Source organism: Schistocerca cancellata, chromosome 2, assembly GCF_023864275.1.
Source record: "Schistocerca cancellata isolate TAMUIC-IGC-003103 chromosome 2, iqSchCanc2.1, whole genome shotgun sequence".
In the NCBI taxonomy this organism is placed as follows: Eukaryota; Metazoa; Arthropoda; class Insecta; order Orthoptera; family Acrididae; genus Schistocerca; species Schistocerca cancellata.
The window spans coordinates 76,632,646-76,655,155 of record NC_064627.1 but is presented as its reverse complement, the minus strand read 5'-3'; the positions used below and the strand labels follow the sequence as shown (position 1 = coordinate 76,655,155).

General features: G+C 37.9%; 1 protein-coding gene across 1 annotated transcript in view; it reads left to right on the top strand.

Annotated features, from left to right (window-relative positions):
• LOC126161352 (E3 ubiquitin-protein ligase UBR5) overlaps positions 1 to 22,510 on the top strand; it is a 349,964-nt gene that overhangs the window by 38,568 nt on the left and 288,886 nt on the right. Inside the window, exon 7 of the mRNA XM_049917120.1 lies at positions 15,503 to 15,771. Within this exon, the coding sequence (XP_049773077.1) occupies positions 15,503 to 15,771 (269 nt within the window). The remainder of the gene's footprint in view (positions 1 to 15,502; positions 15,772 to 22,510) is intronic.

Genomic DNA, 22,510 nt, shown 5'->3' with positions numbered 1-22,510 from the left:
TCCCAGCGTGAGCTCTACCAGCTACCTGTTTTAGTTTTGGAGGAAATTTAGTAGCCAAGATTGCGTTCAGTACTATTTTTATTCCTGATTACCAGTCTTAACAGGTAAGACTGTCATCTTCTTATCTTTAAAGAACATGTTGTTTAACGCCTTATTCCCTTATGGCCGTATCACACATACGATATTGACATTCTTGCAGAACTAGGGATGTCCACATACATCCACTGATGCTTGATAGATGTTGAATTGCATAACAGTGTACATTTCTGCACTTGTTTAAATTTACATAACAAGTTAAATACATCATGGATCCACATTCTTCGAAGTACACAAGAATTTCAGCATGGTATGTGTGATACAGTCATAATGAAACAGTATGTATAACAACAAGTTTCTTTTTAATGATCGAAAGATGACAATCTTAATTGTTGAAAACAGTAATTAGGAATAAATAGTAATGAATACAATCTTGGCTATCAAATTGCCCCAAAAGCAATTACAGGCTGCTACTTCTTATCTATGTGAGAAAATTATCAACCTGTTTTAATCTTTTAGAATTATAATTACTTTCTTATCCCTTTCGGTATACTCCATTGCTGTTAACTTCCCACAAGCATTTCTGGACTATTCCAATAATTCAACAATAAACTATACAGAGCAGAGATTCCCAAACTTTCCCTCTGACAGAACACTTTGTGAATCATGGTGTACTTTGATGAAACACCTTGTTTATTTTGAAGGTTAATAAATTATTCAAAAATAAGAAAAACTTGTTTTATGTAGTGATGACTTGAATTTTTAATCATAACTAATAATGCAGAAGCCATAGTAAAATTTTTAAAGAAGTTAATATTGCGAGAGAGAGAGAGAGAGAGAGAGAGAGAGAGAGAGAGAGAGAGAATCCAACACATGTGGAAATGTCAATTTCCAATTTACTATGTTGTAAGTTGTTTCCAAAACTGAATGTGGCAATGGTCTTCCAGGTCATTTTCAACCTTCTTTACATGGTTGTTTAAAAGGTTAAAATTAGTTCTCCAGTTCCTCTTCCTAAGCTAATTTCATGATATTCATGTAAGTAAATGTCTGACTTAATTCTGTAAGAAGTCTGCCAGTATGTTGTCAATTACTGTTGCTTTTGCATCGTCTAGACTTTCCATCCTCGGTGAATGTGGGTCCTGTGCCATTTGTATTTATGATTGATACGTTAATCCTTCTTGTCACTGAATTCTCTGTAGTGATGAATATGTTAAGTGTTATATATGTACATATTCTTCCCAGATTTAGAAGTTTCTTCACAATCAGTCCGTTCTGTATATCTTCATAGAGCAACCAGCAATAAATTTATTGAATGAAGACCTCTTCTTAGTTATACAACTAGTTTCCACATAAAGACATTTTCAAGATCACTCTGACACCCTATTACTATTGAATCACGAATATGTTTTGCAATTCTATGACATATGGGTATCAGTAACATTGCATGATAGTTTTGTTGCTCACTTCTGCAAGCCTGCCTTCGAATGAGTGTGACCTGTGCCTTCTTCCAACTGCTAAGCAAAGTTAGTTCTTTTTTTAAAATTTTTTATCTATAGTGTATATATAATGGTAAAGAGAGGCTAACTCAGATTCAAATTCCATAAGTAATGTGAGAGGGATTACACTGGGCCCTGGAGATTTGTTCAGTTTTAGCGATGTCAGCTGTTTATCACTGACACTGACACTAATAACTACATCATTTATCTTTACTGTAAGAGAATTGAACTGGAGCAGTACCCCTGGATAAAGAAACATGTGAAAACACTGCATCATCCATGAGTGTTTGGACATTTACTTTGGTGCCAACATCCTTTATCTGTCACCATAATTCCTGTGAGAGTTGAGAGAGATCTTTTGATAAGATCTTGTATGCATACATCAAAAGTAACTAAGCTGGTCACTACTAATTTTTGCCATAAACAGCTCCTCATTGGTGCAATGGTGACCAGTTTGACACTCATTATAATCTCCATTCTTTCCATCTCCTTTGTTCACATTGTGTAAAACCATATTTTTTGTGTAGAAATTGCCAGGCATAATCCATATCACTTCAGACGGGGTTACCTTCGTAGTCCCGAATGTTATTGAATGTAGCATATGTTAAAATTCAGAAGTAAGAAAGAAACACACATTATTTGTTCTCTCCAAAAAAAATCCTGCCCCAAGATACAGGCCTCCAAAGATGACACTGCAAACACCATTTTGGAGATGTGAATTTCAGAATTTGTTTAAAAATGCTGTATCTCTGTAACAGTTCTAAATATTTTGCTAAGAGTTTTTTTTTATTTGAAAGATAATTGCTTTATGATTACAGTGGTATCCCCCAATTGGACATATCTGTCAGAGTTCTTTTGAATTTTTTTATAATTTACAAAAAATTCTTTCTCTCTCTCTCTCTCTCTCTCTTAAAAAATGCCAATACAGAAAAGGTAATTTTTTTCTTTTAATTAGTACCATGTTATATTCTCTGTAAAGGAGAGCTTCCACTATTAAGTTGGGCAGCTTTTATTTTTAAAAAATCATTTTTTTAACTTTCAAGGGTAATGGATGTCTTCACCAAAGTTGTTTCTTACTAACTTCTTTGTTACAATGTTTATTTCTATTGTCTTTGTTGCAGTTATTTCTTATCACTTTCATTGTTGCACATATTTCTTACACTTTGTTGTGGAATCTTGTGTTTCTTTGTCGTGGTTGTTCGTTGCAGGTGTCTGAATTGTAGTTGTTCCGTGCTAATTTGTTTACTGAAGAGGCTTCTAAGAAATCTGAGACCATCCAGTGAGTTCTGTGCTTTGTGAGGAGTTTGCCAGTCGACACAGTTGCAGTGTGTTTTGTGAAAAGGACTGTTTGAAATGTTTCCTGAATGGGGCTACAGGAGACTGTTTGCGTATCCATAAGATAGTGATGTATATAAGACAAACAAAAAAACGGACTTTGTTCAGGTTGGGAATAAATGTTCTCATCTGAAGACTCTGTTTAAAAGTGAAGATGTTTCGAGTGATGAATTTTTGTGTTCTAAATGTTTTGACAGAATAACAACAATGATAGTATCTGAACAAGACGAAGCCTTCCATGGGGCAGATGAAGATCAATAGAGGAAGAATTAAATACCCTGAATCTATCAACTACGGAGGTGGATGTTAGTCCTGTTAAGAAACCGTGGTAGAGTCATAAGCTCTATGTATCAAGAAAGTGCAGAGAAATTACTAAAGCTATGGATGAATACACTACAGCAAAACTGACCACACTCTTGAAAGTAGAAATTCCATCTTCAGAAGAAAATGAACCAAAGCACTCTTGCACCTCTTGCCAGGAATTTTTCACAAATGTCAGTTCAGATGTTGAATATGGGCATTCTACAGTAAAAAGGTGCAAGTTTTTAACTATTATTCCAGAGACATCTGCAAAGAAAACGGTTTTGAACCATGTTGTATCAGTATCAAAGTACATGGTAGACAAATTAAGAAATGTGAGATCTGTAAAAGGAGCCTTTGGAAGACCAGATCCCTATTATGGTCATCCTGTAGAAGCAGCTCAAGTTAAAATAGTGCAGTCATTTTATCTGGAAGATAAATAGGACTGTTCTCGCCAGAGTGCCAACATAAAATACACTATAACTGTAACAGAAGAAGATCTAAAAGCCGTGAAAGTGAAGAGGTACATGGCTCTCAGTATTAAAGAACTTGCTGCTATTTATAAGAGCAACTATACAACTTCACATATTGAAAGATCAAAAATTTATGGTCTGCAATCTAAGGGGGTAGTTCCACACCTATCTAGAGTTCTCTGTTTATGTGTGTACTGCGTGAATTTTGAACTTTGTGTGGTAACTTTGAAGAACTTACAGGCGCACGTGACGTATGACACCTTGGTTGGGTGTGTGAAGTCATTAGTAGTCTGTGACATAAAGCGAGAGACTTACTTGCTTCAAGAATGTGGTGACTGCCCAGGAAAGGGAGGACTGTCTGTAGACACTTGGCCTGGGAGACGTAGCAGATAACTCTGTGGAAATTGCATATGCGACATGGGAGGAAAATAAACTAATTAAGAAAACTGTTGCCTTTGACAGTTTCATTGATGAACTTGGTAAATGGTCAGTGAAAGCAGTGACACCAGCATCTTAAGAAATTACAACAATACATGGCGGAAGTGAAAGGGTGTGTAGAAGAACTATGTTTAGTGCTTCACTGTGATTTTGCTGAGAACTGGTCTGTAATTCTCCCACAAGAAGTACAAGGGTATTATTGGAGTAATGACCAGGTTTCAATTTTTACAGGAGTGACATATTTTCAAAACAAGACCACAAGTGTTGCAGTTATAAGTGATGACACGAGTCATTACTCAGCACCTGCTTTGCTAGCAATTCCCAAAATTCTTCAACTGCAAACAGAGACAGAGAAAATCATCATGATTTCTGAAGGTGCTCCTAGTCATTTTAAAAATCATTACCAGCTGTTTGAACTGAGTAAGTCGTTTGTGCCAACTGACTGGGTATACAGTGCTGCTGGTCACGGGAAGGGGCCTTGTGATGGTGTAGTAGGCCTGCTGAAGCACCATGCTACAAAACATAATTTTTCCAGACCAAATACAGCTGTGATTAAGAACGCTGAGGATTTTACAAGAGTCATGAAATCGTACACATCCACAGCCCTCATTGTTTTGTCCAAAGAAGAAATCAAATAATTCCGTGAGCAGAAAAAAAATAATGGTCCAAACAAACTACTCCTGCGCAAGGAATTCAGAAGAGACATTTTTGGACCCAAAGTGATGAGCGAACTCATATTGCACACACTTTAAAGAGCAAGAAAGAAGAAATTTCATTTGTTTGGCCAACAAATCGGAACTTTATGCTGCCACCTGGACCAGCTGCTGGATATGGGTATCCAGCTGAAGGACACCAACAACGCCATCAGAGCTCACTTCCTGTTAACAATGTTTTGGAGATTGTAAGTGCTCCAGTTACTATTGGTTCAACAGGAAGGCATCACTCTATATCAAAGGAAGATACTGAAGCAGTGGAACACATTTTTAGTTCATTGACTTGATGATTTTAGTACAAAACAGAATCCACAGAAGTTGTATAAATTGAAACCTTTTAAGTCTTTGGACCTTTCACATACATTTTGGAACCATTTAAAAAGCTTGAAAAATGAGTCTCTTATTCATCTTTCAAAACTGAAATTATGTTAAATAAGGCTAGGTTTTGATTCTAATGAACCTGTTATGTGATGATGTGGTAATAAAACAGGTTTTATGTATGGCAAAAATTTCACTTGTTTATAAAACCTGTATTCAGCCTAAAGGTGGAAGCTCTCCTTTTAAGGGAATGTAGAACTACATGGCACTAGACAACAGAAAAAATCAAAATTTTATGGATTGGCATTTTTGGGGAAAAAAAATTTCCATAAATTATAAAAAAAGTTCAAAACGCTATAGTAAAAGAACTTTGACAGGTATGTCCAAATGCAGGATTTATTTGTAATAATAAAGCAATTATCTTTCTAATAAAACCAACAAAATATTTAGAACTGTTCCAGAGATAATTTCCTTTTTTACGAATAAATTAAATTATTGGTTTTCAATGAGGTTCCCACATTACAGATGCCAATTTTCACCTTATTCTTCAGCTGTTAGCAACAATAGGTTCAGTAGCTGGTATCTTGGGAGGTTTGTTGCTATCTGTGTGCCTTTCCGTCCTGGACCTTGGGTTTTGATCCTCACAGCCAGTAATAACTTTCTTCCATCATGATTGCGTTCTTGGGGAGATAATGTGTGCTGTGGTATCCCATTGAATTTAGATTTTTATAAATTTTATTTGACAGCCTTAACATGGAGAACTGACACTGTTTATATCCACCCCTGACACAGAACAGACAGTGCTGAGGATAGCAGTTTTAGTTTGTCTCGGGTGTCTTTATTTCTGCTGTTCACCAATACTGAGATACACACCTCGATCTGCCACAGGTGTCAGTGCTCTTGGTTTGGTAGCAGCAATATAAAGTAAGCAGTATTTTATATTAAAATTAACAATGTAAAGTAAAGGTAGATGGCTACTTAGCCTAAAGATGACATGTTAAGTTGCAGACAGGTACAACTAAAGACACCAACACATCAGCTTTCGGCCACTGCCTTTGACAGAAAAAGAATTGCACATACATTCAGTCACACAAGCAAGCACAACTCAGGCACATATGACATCCATCTCCAGTAACTTGGACTAGAATGCAGCTCTCATGTAGAACGTAAGCAGCAATCTGGAGGGGCTGCGGAAAGGAAAGGGACAACGGTATGCTGTCTGGCAGAGTGTGCAGGGACTAGACTGCTGACAGGTGAAGCGTCAATAGGTTGTGAGGTGAGGTGGGTTGGGGAGAAATACTCTGCACATCCACCTTCTGAATGCTCCCCCAAAATCCACAAACCCAACAGTCCTGGATGCCCCATTGTGGCTGGTTATTCTGTTCCTGCTGAAAGAATTCTGGTCCCATTGACCAACACCTCTAACCAATTGCCCCTGATCTAGCTTCTCACGTCATAGATACTGACCACTTCCTTCACACTGACCACTTCCTTCACACTGACCACTTCCTTCACTGACTGTCCACCATTCCCACCCTTGTACCTCCTGGATCCCTACTACTCACTGTTGACGTCAGCTCCCTATACGTCAACATCCCTGTGCCCACCTACCACCTCGTTCCTCATACAATTTACTAACTTTATCCTAACTCACAACTATTTCTCCTTTGAAGGGAAAGTATACGAAGAAATCTGCAGTACAGCTATGGACTCCCATATGCCACCCTCCTATGCCAATCTGTTCGTGGGCCATCTAGAGGAGACCTTCCAAGCTTCCCAAAACGCCAAACCCTTAGTCTATTTCAGGTCTATTGATGATACCTTCATGTTACAACCTCAGCACCTTCCTTCCCATCTGGTTCATCTGGTTCTCCTCAACCCAGTGTGCTATCTTCCTGGATGTTGACCATCCTCCTCTGTGATGACTCCATCCACACTTCTTTCCACATTAAACTCACTATCTGTCAACAGTATGTGTACTTCGACAGCTGTCATCCTTTCCATACAAGAAAGTCCCTCCCATACAGCCTGCAGTGGATCCGCAGTGACAAGAACACTCATGCCCAGTATGCTAAGAGTGTCACCAAGACCTCCACAGACCTAGACTGCAAACAGATCTCTTGTGCTGTTTCTTATCACACCCCAGATCCTCCCACCACATCTCAGAACAATCCCACAAAGGAATGCCACCTTCATCACCCAGTACCATCCCGGACTGTAACAATTGAACCATATCCTTTGCCAGGGCTTTTATTACCTATCGTCATGCCATGTAATTATGGACATCCTGCCCCTCAGAAAGTGGTGTTCCATTCGCCACGAGACCTGCCCTAATCCAACCACTTAGCACTTGCTATTCCAGTCCTGTCACAGGCTTATCCTACCCCATCAGAGCCTGGGCCAACTGTGAAAGCAGCCATGTCATATACTAGTTCTCCTGCAATCATTGCACAGCTTTATTTGTTGGTGTGGCTACCAACAACCTGTCCCAGTTTACCAATGTCTCTTCTTTTCTTGTTCCTTGATCCTGGCTTCTTGAGATCTCTTGTGAAGAGTCACGATAAAAGTTTGGTAGTGGTGTGGGACAATCTGTTGTGGGTGAATTCGTTTCCAACTAATAATCTGCCCAGTTAAGGTGAAATAATGATGTGTGATAGAAGTGTTCTGATAAACCTTATTACACTCCCACAAGATTTTAATAATTCCACCTGGTACAGTTTATCCTAGAATTGGAAACTGATTGCTCTGTTTTGATGAAGTGATTCCCATTCAGTTGTATTGGCATTTATTACTGGTTGTGAGGTGAACTGCTGCTTGGCAGTGTTCATGAATACTCAAAATCTACTTGCAATTAATGTTCATTTATCATTAAGAATAGTGTTTCTCAGTGAAAGGCAATACCAATGAAGTTACACAGCAGTTGGTAATTTAACTTTTGAAGCCACTGGTTTATTGACATTTCTGGGAAAGAACACTCTTATATTCTCATTTGATCAGCAAATTCTGTGTAACTGTTTGTATGTGTAATGGGACTTATTACGTCGCAAATTGTTCTGATGAATGAAATTACTTGCATTACCGTATTGCTAAGCAACGTGATCAGCAAGGTGATATGTGTCCTAATTAAAACAGGACCTCGATATTTTGAATACATTTTCGGTTGGTTTTATCAAAAATCAGTATTTGTCTTGAAAAGTAATTTCAAGCTTCGTGCATTAAGTCCAAGCATGTTTGCAATTATTATGCGTGACTTAATGGAAACCTCAATCATGCGCTAGCATGTAACGTGTTTCAAATTGAGCATGCAGGTTTCAATTTTCCCTGATGGGCTAAATGTCTTTTTGTAATAACTTGATGTGTCTATCTCACGTAAAGTCTAAATGAAACTGGATTTGTCTCTATTCGACTCAAAATCACTAAATGAAATTCACCGCACAGGTCAGCGAACTGTACATGCGCACTTATAGCACTCTTTAAGTGGTAACTCGCCTAAGAGTAAAAGCTGCACATAAATTCACACTTTTTAAATGCATACAAAAATCAAAACACCTTTATATTAAACAGATAAATTATGGCATGCAATTACTAACCAGACATTTCCTATTCTAAATAAACTTCAAGAACTTGTATTTCATAATCAGTAATATTTTATCCCGTGAAAGAAACAAATAGTCTGGTAGAACCGATTCAGGTTACTGTCAACTCGTGTCTGGACGATGACGACACGAATTGGTGCTTGCTTGGAATGATCGAAATACCTGTACTGAAAAATACTATCAGTTGAGTAATTTACGGACTTCTATGACAAATTTGGTACCCCTTGTATCGCTACACTTCCCCCCAATCTGTAATGTTGTGATAAGATCGAAGACATTTTGCAGGATTCACTGGAGAGTGCTAGGGTTGTGTACTGTGCTGTTGTACCTTAGTTCAGCCATCCCAAGATTCATACCACAAGTTGTAACATACACTTACATACATCTTCGTAATTTACAAGCCCACCAGGAAGATACAGGAATACCTTAAGCCTGCCAAGGACGCTCGCAAACCATTGGAAAAAACGGGAGTGTATAGGATCTCATGCAGCTGTGGTGATGTTTATGTGGGTACCACTAAAAGAACTGTTTCTAAACGTTTGGAAGAGCACAAGGGAAATTGTAGAAGAGGAGAAACGGAACGATTAGCTGTTGCGGAGCATGCTTTCCAGCCAGGGAACCACAATTTTCGTTTAGAGGAGACGCAAGTACTAGCGGCCACTAGTGGATATTACAAAAGGCTCTACAGGGAGGCAATCGAAATCGCTAAACACCCGAATAATTTCAACCAAAAGGAGGAGGGCATGAAATTAAACGGCATATGGATGCCGGTGTTAAAGATGTGTACCACCCGTCCACTACTGGGTGATGGCAACGGCGATCGACGGCAACGGACAGCGGCCAATTGCTCCGACGTTTTCAAAACACTTGACGTCACACTGTGGCGCGGGAGCGCGCCGACACGGAATTTAGCGGCAGTCAGTAGCGAGCCAGTGGGTGTGTTGGACCTTCCATCGACCTACGGACCCCCTTGAATATGTCTCCCGCAGTCGCAGTCAGAGACGAAACGTTGGGAATTGAGACAAAATTCATCAACCGACCACGGCATAACAGCCCGGATAATTATAATGAACATGATATTTCTGGCCGTGAAAGTCTACATTTTAGTAAATACACGTTATATCAAATTTTACATGAGTAATTGTAAATGGGGGCCTAGCGGAAATGGCCCATTTAAATGAGTCCTCAAAAGTTAGTGAATTTGTTCGAATTTCACTTTTGGACATGACACACACACACACACACACTCTCTCTCTCTCTCTCTCTCTCTCTCTCTCTCTCTCTCTCTCTCTTCACTATTTGGTGAGAAAACCTTTCAACTGACTGCACAAGGCAGGGATTGCAGCCAGTTCCGATAGAAAATGGATAGAACTGCGACCTCCACCAAGCCGTATATGCAGCTATAGTCGGCTCGGTCATCTTCTTCTTTCCTGCTATTCAAATGAGCCATGTACAATGTTTGGTTGGATGACATATCAGCTGGTAATATCATCTCTGCTTCTCCACAGTGTGTCTTGCGAGTGTCTATGGAGCGAGTGTCTTCACCTGATATTGTTTTGTCAACAGAGAAACAAAGTAAATGCGTAATTCTGGACCGCTCAATTCTTCCAGTTGTTTGGCGAATGTGGTTCATAATTTGTTCAATAAAGATTATTTCCTTGAAATTTGGATTACAGCATTTGTTGTCTGTTTTAAGGCTTGAAGTTGCTTGCTACAGGTTGGCAGTACTCTCGCAGATGTGTGTATCGTGATATACCGCTGTGTTTAAAAGGTTTCATTCGTCAGCTGTCAAGTGCTGGTTTATTGTTATAGAAAGTGTGCTACAGATTTGCTTGTGCATTTTTCCCTTATTGTGCAGATTTGCATCTTCATCATAAATACTGTGAGTATTGTTCACCTGTGCTTGTTTTGGTGCAATTTCTTCCTAGCCACGTGTTCTATATTCGGGTGTAGCAATATTGGGCTAACTTGGCTTTGCATTTTAAAGATCCAAAGTGTCCCCACACTGTGTGTGTATAACACAGTAAAGATTCCAGATGCTCCTTTGGAATGCATACTTTTATGCTTCGGTATGAGTTTTTCTTTGAAATAATATATTAGATTGTAAAGTATATAGACTACCAGAATGATTTGTAGCTCTTTGGCTGATTACATCTCGAATAGGATTCCAATAGGGATCTTGTTCTTGCAACTGCAACATATTGTGACACAACTTTGAAATTTGTTTCTCACAAAATAGACTAGAAAGATTCATTATTTTGAAATCTAAAGTCTGTTCCTCAAATTTTTCATTATCCTGTCTTCTAGGCAAACAAGATAGAGCATCAGCTACAACGTTGTCTTTCCCTTTTATATATTGCAATGAAATGTTATATTCTTGATGATGTAACAAGGCCCATCTGGTTAACCTTGAATGAAACATTCTTCCCATTAAAATATAAGACAAATCTTTATGGTCACGAAATGTGGTTATTCTTTTTCCATAGACAAGCGCCCATACCACAGCTAGTACCTCTAACTCTGTGGTACTGTATGCCCTTTCACATTTAGAGAGCATTCTGCTTGCGAATACTATAATCTTAATGGTATTCATATCTTGTGGATTGTCCATTTGGAAAAGCAAAGCGCCTAGACCTGTTTAGGAACCAACAGTGGCAGTGTGAAAATCCTGTTCAAGTTTCAAATGATGTAAAAACTGAGCATTAACTAAAGAGTCTTGGATTTTGTCAAACGCTTGACTACACTTGCATTACCGTATTGCTAAGCAACGTGATCAACAAGGTGATATGTGTCCTAATCATAACAGAACCTAGATATTTTGAATAAATTTTCGGTTCGTTTTTATCAAAAATCAGTATTTGTCTCGAAAAGTAATTTCAAACTTCGTGCATTAAGTCCAAGCACGTTTGCAATTATTGTACGCGATTTACTGGAAACCTCAATCACGCGCTAGCGTGTAACATGTTTCAAATCGAGCGTGCAAGTTTCAATTTTCGCTGATGGACTAAACTTCTTTTTGTAATAACGTGATGTGTCTATCTCACCTAAAGTCTAAATGAAACTGGATTTGTCTCTATTCGACTCAAAATCACTAAATGAAATTCACCACACAGGTCAGCGAACTGTACATGCGCACTTATAGCACTCTTAAGTGGTAACTCGCCTAAGAGTAAAAGCTGCACATAAATTCACACTTTTTAAATGCATACAAAAATCAAAACACCTTTATATTAAACAGATAAATTATGGCATGCAATTACTAACCAAACATTTCCTATTCTAAATAAACTTAAAGAACTTGTATTTCATAATCAATAAAATTTTATCCTGTGAAAGAAACTAATAGTCTGCTAAAACCAATTCAGATTACTGTCAACTCGTGTCTGGACGATGATGTTACGAATTGATACTTGCTTGGAATGAACGAAATACCTGTACTGAAAAATACTATCAGTTGAGTAATTTACGGACTTTTATGATAAATTTGGTACCCCATGCATTGCTACACCAGAATGAATGCTCACTGCCGAACCATGATCAAGAACAAAATAGATCACCCTGTGGCACAACATGCAGCTGAACATAATATGCTTGATTTCCATGGCTGCTTCACTAGCTGAGCCATCTGGTTCGTCCCCTCCACCACCAGCTTTTCTGAACTGTACAGTTTTAGAGCTATCCTTAAAACACATTCTCTACTCCCAAAATTATCTGGGGGCTCAACCTGTAGTAACACACTGTCCCCACACCCTCCACCTATTGGTTTCCACCCCTTTTAACCTGTCACCTCCCCCCGTTCTTGTCTCCCATCCTCTTTGTGTGCTGCTCTCTGCCAATGCACCTGACCGTCTTTCCTCACCCCTCTCCTTTTTCCCTCCCTCTTCCCCCTCCTCACCTCTCTGCTCCACAGCTTCTTCACATTGCACCGATCAGCAGTATAGTCCCTTCACACTCCACCAGATAAATTGTCCCCCCCCTCCCCCCACCTCCCCCCCCCCCCCCCCCCCCCCGCAACTGTTACCCCTTCCTCTTCCCTGGCCCCTCCAGGTTGCTGCTTCCATTCTACTTGACATCTGCATTCTGGTCAGAGCTGCCAGAGATTGTGGTTGTGTGTGTGTGATAGCCTTGCTTGTGTCATTGAATGTGTCAGTTATGTCCGCAGATATAAAAAGCTAAACTTCACTTCTTTCAGCATCTGTTTTTTTGATCGATTTTGCTTCAGATTATCCATACTCAAATTGCTCAGGATATTTCGCGTAAGAGAACACAAAAAGTTTAAAAAGCTGGGCTAATTGGGTTTCTTCTAAGAAAATATTACTGGAGGTATTATGTCTCAAAGTTGACAAAAACTCGAGGGGGAACTGTTGACATCTGAACTATGGGGTCAAACAAATCACTGTATCTGTGCAAGTATTAAATTGTTCGAAGTAAAAGTTTACCAATATTCGTTGGGAACATGTGTGAATTTTCACACAAGATTTCAGTAAATTCCATGATGGTCATGTGGGAACTTTTTCCGAAATAAGACCAATTGCCATGAATGGCCCAGTATTTAAATTTGGATTTATCAGCAATTTCATAGCAAAATTTTTTACTTTTACTGACATAATTATGTTTTTAGTGGTCTGAAAACAAATTTCAGGATATTTTAGCTTTCATATTGTAAATATATTTGTTCCATTATCACAGATTTTAGAAATAATTTTGAGTGACACAAACGTCTGCTGTCATTGTAGAAATGAATCAGTATTTTTTGGAAGATTGTCTTCATGAAGACCTGTTATTACAATGGGTACAGAAACTTCATTCTTCTCAAATATCGCCGTGAATCGACCACTCTAGATTGCCCATGTTAGCAACACCTATACTTTTTTAGTTTTAGCACACAGTATGTCAAAAATATCCTTTTTTTTAAAATATGAATGTTTATTTGTTGATGAATGCATGAATACTTCGTGTTAAATCTTAAAAATATCAAAATTCGAAATGATTTCTCTAACCACATAAATTACTTGTAAAACATTGCTACACTGATGTGAAATGTTATCTTGATTTTAGTGTACTTTATGGCCTGTGCTTAGTGTGTTTAATAATAATAGGATGTGGAACCTGTTAATCTGGTTGAAACTCGGATGTTGTAAGCTATTATTCTTAATTAATAGTCTAACTCTATTTGTAACTAACAGTGCTGAGGCCACCGTGAAAGATATCCGTATCATCGGCAAAGATATGTGGTTTGAGTGATAGTATCACATTACTTTGTGTACAATATTATGATGATCTTATCACTTAACGGTTGCCAAAAATCTTCGTGCAAGTACTTTTGAAAGACAGCTACACCATTTTTTCTCAACATTACTCAACAAATGTAGAAAGTTGCAGTAAATGTTCTCGGTGCATTAATTCCATGTAAAAGTCTGAGATTTGTAAAACATTCACCATTAACTTAATTATGAAAGCCATTTAATATCAAAGAAGTAACGGAATCACACACATGTAAGTGATAAACTGGTACCCACTGCAACCAGATATTATATTGTTGTTGAAAGATCATCAGCCATGTCTGTTTTTTCATCACTGTTTATTATTATATGGAATGTAGTCCTGTGCAGCTCTCAGTATTATGTGCCCACTACCATGAATAACTGAGTGCTTAGCCTTTATCTCTACTAGAGTTTTCTAATTTCCACAGCCTATTTCATAAATAAGTCTCAGTAGTTTGAAGTATGGTCCAGAACCTGCGTCAACTCATGCTATACCATTTACTTATTTTTAAGGCTGTATTCAATGACACATTGTGCATAGAAATATAGAATAATCTTTTGTTGTCGATGTTCAGTACAGTGCTAAGAGACAGTTCAAATAGACTGTTCCACTACTGCTGCATTAACGTGGAATGTTGTAAACATCTGCAAGAGAAATCTATGACTCTCCCGTACAGTGCACAAATGTTCTGAGAACATGTAATACAAGACTTCTGGAGGAAATAGTAATAGCCAAGTACTTCTCTAATTTGTGATCTTGCAAATATTTATTTGTTGCTCCTTGGGAGCTTATATTGCAAGTATGTGCACCCGTGTGACGTTTGTCTGTGGTTTTTGCAAGACCAAATTTAATGTACAGTGCAGATAGTTACGCATATTGGGCTCAACAAGAAGAGTGTTCACCGCATTCTTCTGTCCAGGCAGTTTTTTCATAGCAGCCATTTTCACACACACACACACACACACACACACACACACACACACGGTTGTTTTCCCTATCTATGCTGTTTAAGTGGCATAAGAAGCAGCAGTGCTTTATTTATTTGAGCTACATGTTAGGTAGATTGGCAGTAGAGATCTGTCTCATTTATGTTTCTCGTGTTGATTGAGACTTAACAGCAGATATAAGTTCTGATATGTTACCTGGATAATGAGTTTGGAACAAAAGGAAATGTGTTAACATCGTTGAGAAGTTCTGTTTTGTCACAAACTGTTTGTAATTAGGAAAAAATTAATTTGATTTTTGAATTCAGCTTCTATTATACAACTAAGGCCACCAGTCAAATTCTTTGTGACAAAACTGTTATTGGGACAAATGACAGCTATTGTTTTGAGCCCTATAATATTTTATTTTGTAAGAAGTCAGGTTAAAGCAGGCACATTCATAGAAATAAGCTTCCTTTACATTGATTTTAAATTTTTTAATTATTTTTGTTTGTTTGCTTTGCTAATGGCTGTTTGCGAACCACTACTGAAACAAACCAAAATTTTCTTTGTTATTCATTAATTAGTCAAATGCAAATTTTGTTCCAGAACATGAGTGTGCATCACCCGAAGACTTTAGGATTGGGGCTACTATCAGAACGGGTTACTCACATTTCAAGTGCTGTAATTAGATGTTCTGTTGCAACAGAGAGTGGAAAAGTAGCAACGTGGTTAGACGAATTGTTAGTACATGCAGCTGTACGTCTGGAACATCCTGCTCAAAGCTTCTCAGAATTTTCTGTTGACAGAATAATCTCTCTACATACATGTACTTTGTATACAGTGGCAAGGCTTGAGAGCGGAGCACTCTATTGGTGGTTTGTACTTTTTTGTTCAGTAATATTTTCATTAGTTAAAAATCAGTTTTACAATCATCATTTAATATAGCATGTAGCAATGTAGTTTAAATTTTATCAGTTACATCTTTTGAAGATAACAAAGGTTTTAAAGGTCACAAACAAAATTGAGGATCATGTTTAATATCTTTACAAATAGCACTACTTCACAAATGTTAGTCGTCAATGTGTACTTTCAAGTAATGTGCTATATGTAGCAAAAATTAGATTAAAACACGAAAAGTTGCCATCAGGCGAACAAAATAATTGTCTTTTTATATGTAGTATGCACTTGAATATGCTATTTGTTTATTTTTATTGTGGTTTCTATGTGTAGTATAATTCAGCCTGTCTGATGGAACCAGTGGAAGTTGGCTGTTACACACTTCTTTCACTCCCCCCTCCACCCATTGCCAGTTTTACTTAATGTGTATCAGTTCTGTGTACAGTGTCATATTAATGTTGTATTTTCCAGTTTGTAGTAATAAGATTTCAATTTAGACTACATAAATGGAGTGTTACCTCTACATGTCACTTCATCTATAGGAACACCAGAAACATGTTTTATATGCTGCTTTCTCTGCAAGACGAGTGTATTTTGGGGGCAGACACCGCTTACATATGCTTTAAGCCCACAGTGTGTCTAGTACAAATTAACATTACGCATATAGTACAGTACCTTCAGAATCTCACAATTATTAACAGTTGGTTAAAATGTAAGCAAATACTTCTTATTGCTGATAAGAATGTTTCATGTGGGTAAAATCTGCTGCACTGGCTGGTGGTGCTCTCTTATTTTATTGATATTTTTACTTGTTAGCTCTCTGGCAAGATAAAACACTTGAATCATTAATATTAATGGGTCAGTTATACTCACATGAGGAAAGAGGGGAAGGAAGGGGGTGGGGTTAAAGTGTAATTAAAGTTTGTCCTTGCACTTTTTTAATTGTAAAACTGTGGGCGGATTTGATTGGAAATTGCAGTCTTCTAAATGGGAATGGCAGTTTAGTAGAGATTAGTGGTGTTCTGGGGACAAATAGTGTGTTTCTGTTGTACTTTCCAGTTATAAGTTTGGTTTCAATGATGTTATTAGACAACTGTTTGACGGATCATCCTTTTTCCATTACATAGTTTTGGTGAGTTGAGAGTTCCAGATAGTATGGTCGGAGATCCAATTTTAAGTCGAAAGCAGTGTAATGGGATTTTAGAAATTCTGTGGGGAAGTCCACACTTTCTTCAATGTTTACCATTGTGTCGATCGATTTGCATATTCTCTCTTTATTGGGAATTTTCTTTTGAATATTATTGTTGATATTATGAACAGTATTATTTATAGTTGCTAAAATTGCCCTTTCAAGTAGCCATCCTGGATTGGTGTAGTTTGAACAATGTTTGAATAAATTTGGTCGATGGGTTTGTTTTCAGCGGTCTCTATATTGCAGAAATCACTGTTGAATTTAACATGCTTGGTAGTCTGGATATGACCTTCGTGTATTTGTAAAAGTTGTCAAGCAAAATGTGCTGTTTTTTAATCTTTCGATAGTTCGGTTCTCACATTATTGTTATCGCAGTATTTGTATGTGTGGTCGGAGATGTGATATTTTTAAAGCATGCATTGATCTTGTCTGCTTCTGTCGACGTGGGAATAACTGGAAGTGTTTGTCAAAAATCTCCTGAGAATATGAGCAGAGTTCCTCCCATAACTTCAGAGTTTCCTCACAAGTCTTGTAATGTTCTGTCCATGACTTCGAGTGATTTTTTTGTGTGTCATTGTGCATTTGTCCTAGAAGATAATTTGAGCCTGCTTTAGAAGTTCACTCTGTTCAGTTGTTCTTGAGATTTTCTTCGGTTATTATTCAGCAGTAGTTGTAGGGTGGAATGGGCAGTTCGTTGTCCTTCCACAACTGTGGCTGCAGTACCGGATGATGCCAGTGCAAGTGTTGTTTAGCACGAATTTCCACCAGCAATAGATTTATTTGAAACATTTTCCTGGTGCCACCTTGTGCATCCATTTAATAATTCTGCCAGTGTCATAGTTGATTTGGCCCCTGAATAACGTTGTAAATTTCCTTTTGATTGTCATTGAGAAGTGGTTTGTTGTGGGCAATGTATTGAAGTAGTTCATTGATGTAGCTTTTTTCTGTTGTATTTTTGAAGTTTACCACACTGGTAGCATCCTTTTGTGATGCTTACATCCCAAGTTGTACTAAGACCTGGTTGTTTATTGCTGAACTTTCATCGTCTAGGCAAATAAGTGTTTCATTGAAAATGTCATCGTTGAATTTGATGGTCAGCTCGGGATGAGCTTGTCAGATTTGGTACACTATGTCATCGTTCATACTCTCTTTAGAGGAGTCCCAGTGCTGTTTTAGATTTGGTGGGTTACATGTGGTTAGAGTTATGACGAATAAGTCTCTTGTTTGTTTAGCTGACACTTTGAGTGAGGCTTCTTGTAGTGTTAATTCCTGTTGGTTGTTCTTTTCCAGTAATGCTAAGCATTGGCACGCTTCTCTGTACGTTTGACGTAGATAACCTTCAACAGTCTGGAGATCTGCGGAACATGTTGTACCCCATATATTGTGTAGCAACATCCGGAGATAGAAACATTTGGCATTGTGTGGATGTATGATGTATATTCGGCCTAGTGCGCCAGTTTTCATGATTCCTGGATGATTTTTACTGGAATTCCTTGTTTTCTTTGTTCAAAAATTTTTGTTGTTGTGTTTCATGTATGATAGGTAGAAATTTCGACATACGGTAATGGATCCATTTGGCACAGTTGGTAAAAAGTTGTTGACGTCATATTCTGAGGTGGTTCGCTTGCAGTTTTTCTGCCAGTGTCTTTTTCTTGCAGTCTCTTTTGCGAAGTAAACTCTTTTTGTCCATTTTCTAAATGTACTGCTAGATGTTGCGCAGTTGGTTTGCGTTCATGTATGGGAAAACCGAAAATCCGCCACACCGCTTAGTTAGTTTTTATCTAGCTTCCCATGTGGTACATGAGGATCTCATCATTTCTGTTTTGTTGTTCACTGTCTTTGGCTGTTTGAAATACTGCCATTTCACTGCATTCGTTCACATACTTAGACATATTTGATGGATTTGACTGAATTGCAGTATTCTACACTTGTGTGTGCTTGGAACATTTTGGAAAGTAGTGTGTTATATGGTACTATCCACTGATTATCTGTTTCCAGTTTGTCACTGCCTCGTATTCGTATTTTGCTGTGAAGCCACCATTTTTGGCTGATTGCCTTCTGTATTTTGGATAACCATCAATTACAGTTTGTGTGTTGTCCAAGTATGTTTTATATATACTGCTGAATTGAGGTTTAATGACCCGCATTGTCCACGAATCGTGTTTTTCACTACTATGTCATCGAGTTCCATATCATCTTGTGGATTGGGAAAAACAGCTTGGATGATTTTTTTCGATATTGTGTAGCCATACGAGATTGTGTGAGAGATGCAGTCCTCCTTTTTGCCATTTGATTGTGTACATCCAGCATCTAATGGTTCCAAGATTGTGGTATTTTGTGATGACTTCAGTAAAGCTCATTTGTTTTAGTTGGAAAATGCTGTCTATTATGTTGTGTCCGTGCATGAGGGCTTGTCCATATCTTAGCTGTTCTTTGATTTCTGTCCGCGATGAGTTGTACGTGAATTTTATGAAGAGGTCAGATCGTTTATATTTTTGGATGTAGGTCGTCATAGCATCTTGAGTTTATTCGTGCATGTGCTCCCTATGTGTGTTGAGGGTAAGATTACCACTGTTCTAATGTTATCTATGTTTCCGTCATTTATTATTGCGTCTCGAACATGGACATATTCTTCTGTGCGTAGTTTCTTCTGATTGTCTTATCTGAAGCATCCATTCCACTTTTGTTTTTGAATACATATCTATGAGGAATTGTCGGAATAAATGGTGAGTGTTGAGAATGTGATTGATTGAATGTTTCATTGTCTCTGATCATTTAGCAGTAAGCATAGAACTTCTTGGAAGTGATTTTTTTTGCTTGTTTCTACACCTTTTCAGGTTGGATTTGTTTCACGTACAGAAATATCCATCCTCTCTGTGCTGAAATATTAATGGGTATTGGAGGGCACCATATGTACGGTGTGTCTCTGCAATGCATTGTAGTTCTCCTCTTCTTCGTTGTACAGTTACGTCACGACTTGTTTTCATTGTCCCAATTACGATGGCAACTTTGTCTATCTGAGGTGCATTAAATTGCTGTTTCTCCAGGTGTCTTTTGTTGCTCAGATTATAAATTTATAGTCATTAGAAATCGTTCTGTCTGATGCTGGTTTGAATATGTGAATCAGTTGATTTTATTCGTCTGGGATCCTCTGTACATTTCGGACTACCACTCATCTCACTCCACTGATATTTGTGCATTGTTGATCAGTTTCTGTTTCTTCATTTCTGATGAAATATGCTTGCAGAAATTTATGGTCTTAATTGAATAGTGGTAGTAATGATCCCATGTTGTGATAGATTTGTCCTTCTGATGAATAAAACATAGTATTTTTCACCTCATTTGTGTTGATCAAAGTGATAATGAAGGAAGTCGTTTGGGAAGAGGCATTGTTCACTTTTATATTTTGAGAAAAGCGTTTTGATTCTGGAGTTTCCCCAGTCATGTAATGTAAAAATTCCTTTGGAGGTACTTCCATTGGTGGTAATCAAATTTTTCCATTCATGCAATAGAATTCTGGTGTTTCTGTACTGAATTTTTTCACGTTGCAAAATTGGCAGATGTTACTACTTTTGTTCCTTACATCTTCCGCTTGTTATCCACAAGAGAAAATAACTCTCTGTGTGAGCGTTACTTTCTGGTATGTTTGTAACATTATCTAACAGCTTACCCAAGTTTTCAAAATTCACGTTATTTGATTTCAAAGTTGTTAAAACCTTTATCCATTTCTGGCTAACGCTATTCTCTAAAGAGACAGCATTGTTAGAACTACAAAAATCCTCATATAATTCATTTTCATTTACACAATCCAGCCTGACACATGCATGTCATTGAATATTAATTGTTAGACATAGTTTAAAGAGTTTAATCCCACTATCATCAAATTTGTTAACTAAATGAGAATTCAATGAAGTTGTTATCACTCGTAGATTTAAAATTTGAATCAAGAAGAATGACTAACAATTTATGAGTACTACTGCCTAAAATATATATTCCTTCTTCTGTTAACTTCATCAACTGTACAGCTTCATGAGATTCCATAATACTAAGATCAGATTTCTCCAAGTACTTCTCTTTTTGAATGAAAACATTTCCAGTATTCACAAAGAAACTAATATCAGACTGAACAATTGTATTTACTTCTGTATTTTTGTTGCAAAAATACTTTTTCAAAACTTTAGGACAGTCTGAATCATCTGTGCTTTTAAAGTAGCTTTTTATAGGCTCCCAAATTTTTAAAAGCCTTTCCACAGCAAGTGTGAGAGATAACCATCTAGTATTGACATAACCTTTTAGTATTTACATGCCACAGGATTTCAGCCCATTCAGCATAAAAAATTCTAAAAATGAGTTTAATGTTTCACTTTGTTTGGCAGAACAGAAAAAGTTACTTTGTTGTTGTTGTTGTGTTTTTCAGTCCTGAGACTGGTTTGATGCAGCTCTCCATGCTACTCGATCCTGTGCAAGTTTCATCATCTTCCAGTACCTACTGCAACCTACATCCTTCTGAATCTGCTTGGTGTATTCATCTCTTGGTCTCCCTCTACGATTTTTACCCTCCACCCTGCCCTCCAATACTAAATTGGTGATCCCTTGGTGCCTCAGAACATGTCCTACCAACCGAGCCCTTCCTCTAGTCAAGTTGTGCCACAAACTTCTCTTCTCCCCAATCCTATACAATACTTCCTCATTACTTATGTGACCTACCCATCTAATCTTCAGCATTCTTCTGTAGCACCACATTTACTATATATTTTCAATACTAACACTTCGTCATCATCATCAACAACAACAACAACAACAACAATGGGTTGTCTGCCTTACGGCAGGTGTTGACTGCAAACCCTTCCATGCTTCTCTGTCTTCTGCGTTCCTCGTCATTCTTTGGTACCCTCCTTGTGGCCTGCTGCTGCTGACATCATCCAGCATCTGGAACCTCCTCCTGCTCTTCCCTCTCGTTCCCGGAATGAAACATTCAGTTGCTTCTACTAGAAGGCAATCTCTTCTTAGATTGTGGCCTGTCCAGTTTAGTTTCCTGTTCTTCAACGTCAGCAGCATCCTCCATTCTTCTCCAACTCTCCTCAGTACTTCATACCTGACTTTATCAGACCAGCTGATCTGACTTTATCAGTCCAGCTGATCTTCTCCATTCTACACCAATCCACATTTCACAAGCTTCAATTCTCTTCTCATCCTGTTTTCTCAAAGTCCATGTTTCTGCTCCGTACAAGGCCACGCTCCGTATTAAGCACTTAACCGGTTGCTTCCTTAATTCCTTGTTTAAACAACTAGTTAGGAGTCTTCTCTGCTTTTGAGATGCCTCTTTCGCCAGAGCCATTCTCACTTCAATATCTTGTTGGCAATCCGTGTCTTCTTTAATCCAACTTCCCAAATACTTGAATGCTCTTACCTGTTCTATGATTTCTGACCCCGATCTTAATTTTCACTTTGTCTTCTTTAGGCCTGTGACAATGCTTGTGGTTTTCTTTTTATTAATTTTCATACCATATGCTGCACAGGCTTCA